Source organism: Tupaia chinensis, unplaced genomic scaffold (genome assembly GCF_000334495.1).
Source record: "Tupaia chinensis unplaced genomic scaffold, TupChi_1.0 Scaffold000673_1, whole genome shotgun sequence".
Classification (NCBI taxonomy): Eukaryota; Metazoa; Chordata; class Mammalia; order Scandentia; family Tupaiidae; genus Tupaia; species Tupaia belangeri.
This window is the reverse complement of record NW_006160196.1, coordinates 519,075-522,929: the sequence shown is the minus strand read 5'-3', so window position 1 is coordinate 522,929 and position 3,855 is coordinate 519,075. Positions and strand designations below refer to the sequence as shown.

The window sequence follows — 3,855 nt, the reverse complement described above, 5'->3', positions numbered from 1 at the left end:
GAAAGAGCAGCAGCACGGCGTCCAGCCCTGTCTCCCCGTCCGCGGAATCACCTCCACCCCCAAATTCACCCCAGGGACCCCCAAGATTGCAAAGAAAGTGGTGTGGAGACAGGGCATGGGAAGCCCCGCTTTAAGCCTGATGGACTCCTGATTGCTGTCACAGTGTGCCATTTGAAGTCTGGCTGGAGTCCAGTTCACTTTAACCCCCGAGAGCCGGCCTCCCTGTCTCCATCCAGCCCTTACACCAGCTCGGGGCCTCCTAGACAGCAAACAGCAGGCCCTGCCAGTTAGGAAGAACAGCGGCAAAGTTTTCAATACATCATTTAAATCAGGACAGGCACGTGGCCAGAACAGGCATTCCTCCTTGCATTTCTACTCAAATCTCTCTGGGACTTGAACGTGCACAGGGGAGACCCATTCTGGGTGCTGGAGCCTCATCTGAATCCCTTAGTGGAGTCTAAGTGGAACAACACACAGGGCAGTACCGTGGCAGGGTGAGACGCTTCCCCCCACGTGTCCCTCAAATCCCTTATGCATCCGACCTCCTCCCCCAAATCCTGGGGACTCCCCCTTACCTCCAGCAAGGCGGAGTTCTGCTTCAAGACGTTGGTTTTGATTTCAGCGTCTTCCACAGACCGGGTCACCTTCCGGCAGTTCTCCTGGGTCAGAACACCAGGGCGGGGGCCCTGCCTTCCCATTCCAGTCCCGCCTCTCTACCCTTAGTCTTGTCACTGCCATAGAAGCCACCCCACTGTCCCCTGTTGCCCTCTGCTAAAGGGATCTCTTCCTCCTTAGCCAGACCTGTCCTGTGCCACCCTTAAACTCCCACCTCTCTCTCCTGTCCACCCACTCTATTCCACCTTTTCTCGTCTTCGGGTTACTTCTCTCCGCCCCGCTCCTGCCCCCTAGCGGCTCACCTTGAGCTGACTACAGTATCCCTCCAGCTCTTCTGCCTCTTGCCGCCTTCTCTCTAGATTCTCGCTCAGCACTGAACACTCGCTCTGGAGCATGGGAGGGAGGAGGGTGAGCCGGGGCTGCAAGGGGACAGCCCAGAGGCTGTAGGGTCTGGGCCTGCCCAGGGCTCTTTTCGAGTGCCCCACCTGGTCTATGGGTGCATTGGGCTGGAGGCGGCTCGGAAGAGGGGAGCTTGGCCCTGGAGGAATGGGAGGTGTTGGGGGAGGGGTCCTCACACCTGCAGGTTCTGCACGTGCTGATTAACCCGGGTGGTCTTCTCCTTCAAGCTGGTGATGGAGTCTTTAGCGCGGACCAATCCACTGTTGACCCCACTCTGCGGAAGAATAGGAAACCGCTGGGTCAGTGGGTGTGTCGGAGCAAACCCCAATCCCAAGAAAATTCTAGATCTGGGAGGCTGCGTTTCCACCTTGGTTTTGCCCAGGAATGGCCATGTGACTCTGGCCCAGGGGGTATGTCTTTTTTTTTTTTTTTCTTTTTTTCTGTTTTTGCCAGAGGGCACATGCACCTGCCAGAGAGACCCAGAAAGAGAAAGGGAGAAAGCACCCTTTTGTTTTTGAAGAGTTTTTTGCTATAGGACCTGTACTCGCCAGAAAGAAAGAGAGAGACAGAGAGACAGAAAGGGATGGCCACACTGCAATCCCTTCTCCTCCATTCTCTCAGGATCTTGGGCACACATGCACATGCGCCCAGTGTGAGTTTAAGCCACCGGGTCCAGGACTCAAACCGGGGTCAATTACACGGGAGTCCTGCGACGTAGTCATTACGCCATCTGCTGGTCCTGAGAAAATACCCTTTGATGGGGTGTGTTCACACTGCAATCCCTATTCCTCCATTTCTCCGTCCAGTTGGGATTTGGGGCAGGCTTACATGTATACACACGTGGTATTTTTCAAGGCACTGGGGCTGGGAATTGAACCATAGTTGGCCATGTGAAACCCGGCTCTTGTAACTACTAGGCCATGAGGTCAGCCCTGAGCTACAGCTCTGATTCACAGTGCTCCTGGGGGTGGACTAAGTTTCCTCATGTAGGATCCAGGAGGATGTTGGGGCTGGAGGGTTCTCAGAGACCCTGGGGGAAGGGACAGTCCCAGCCAGTGAGGTCAATGCCCTTGGGCTCCACAGACATCAACAGATACAGTTGTGCTCTTCTCTTCGAGGGAGCAGAATTAAAGATACTCCTTCAAGGGACTAGCAGGTGGTGTGGTGGTTAAGGCCCTGGACTCCGACAAGGCCGATGCGGTTCCAGTCCCAGACCTGGTGGCTCAGAAATCATGCCAGGCCCACGTGTGTGCATGTGTAAAATCTCCAGAGGAGAATGGAGGAGATTACAGCATGGCCACCCCCCAGGGGGGTGATTTCTCGCTTTCCCTCTCTCTGTCTCTGGTGGGCGCACACATCCTAAAGCAAAAACTTAAAAAGGAATGAATTCATTAATTAAAATAAAAACATCAGGATGGGGGCTGGTTGTGGCACAGCATTAATGCAACTGGACTCACATAAGAGAGGTTTGGGGTTCGTGTCCTGGGACCTCCCTCAGCACACGGGGCACAGCTCAAGATCCAGGCTGGCTGAAACTAGGGGCAGATTGTGTGGAAAATGCTATTCGGGGTACCTCTCTGTTTCTGCCACTTTCTCTCTCATAGACTAACTAAATCAAAGATTTGTGAAGGCGAAGCCAGCAGGTAGCATGAGGTTAAAATGCTAGATCCCCATCGTCCACTGCACGGTTCAGCCTGAGACCCGGCAGCTTGAACACGTGTGGGTGCCCAGAGCCCTGACGGGAGGGTGGAGGAGGAGGGATTGTGGCATGGTCATCCCCCCAGGGGTGCCTCCTCAGCTGCTTTTGCTTCCCCTCTCTCTCTCTAGCAAGTGCATGTATCCTCTAGCAAGCTAAAAAAAAAAAAAAAAAAAGCCCTGGAAGATACCTCCTATACCGAGGGGGGAATGACGGTGAAGCTCCTTCAAAACCCCTTTCCGAAAGAGTCATTATATAACTATTTATGGTTGCTTGAAAAACTCCACACAACATACTTTTTTTCTTTTTTTAATAAATCTTTTTTTGGGACTATTTATTGGATTTTATTCATCATCGTCGTCATCGTTATTTTTAATTTGACCAGAGAGAGCGAGGGTGAGAAAGCAAGCCATCAGGTCCAGAACTCGAACTGCCGTCTGTCATGTGGGAGTCCAGCTCCTTAACCACCATGCACGTGGCAGCCCCCAAATACTCTCCTTTCTTTCGCTTGACTCAGAACTGGCGTAGTGCTAAAAGCTTCTCCGAGGGGGAGAAGGAGCGCTTGTCACAAACATCAAGTGACAGTTTTAATGTTTAATGTAGCCTCAGGCGATGGATAGCGCTTGGGGTAAACAGCAAACTGTCCAAAAATATTCATCGGAAAATTGGATAGAGAAGTCCGTATTGCTCTGACGGGGCCCAGTATGTTCCTGGGGAGGCGGGAGGTCACCAGCACGTGGAGGGCAGTGCCTATACCCAGCAATCCTGGGTGACCTGGACACTCTGCACAGGCAGGAAGCCAAGGCAAAGGCGGGGCCGTGAAGCGCCTGGCCTAGCAGTGAAGGTGTGCCCAGCCAGCCCGGAAGCCCCCGCAGAGGATGGCACAGTTTGCTCCAGGTGTTAAAGGAGCTCTCCTGTCAAGAACTAAGATAATGGAACAGAGGGGTCAGCAGGTGGCATCGTGGTTAAAGACACTGGACTCCCACATGGCTTACCACGGTTTGAGTCCTGAACCTGGCAATTTGCTTTCTCATTCCACCCCCTCCCTCTCTGATTAAGCTGGAAAATAATAATAATAATAAATAAAGTTAAATTAAAAAAATAATTCTTTTTATTTATTTATTTTTTTTTGGGGGGGAGGGATT

The 3,855-nt window shown here is 52.4% G+C and overlaps 1 protein-coding gene across 1 annotated transcript in view; it reads right to left on the bottom strand.

Moving 5' to 3' along the window:
- Positions 1-3,855, bottom strand: part of TSKS (testis specific serine kinase substrate) — a 22,425-nt gene that overhangs the window by 4,845 nt on the left and 13,725 nt on the right. Inside the window, 3 exon segments of the mRNA XM_006160132.2 lie at positions 576-659; positions 918-1,001; positions 1,193-1,288. Coding sequence (XP_006160194.1) covers positions 576-659; positions 918-1,001; positions 1,193-1,288 — 264 coding nt within the window.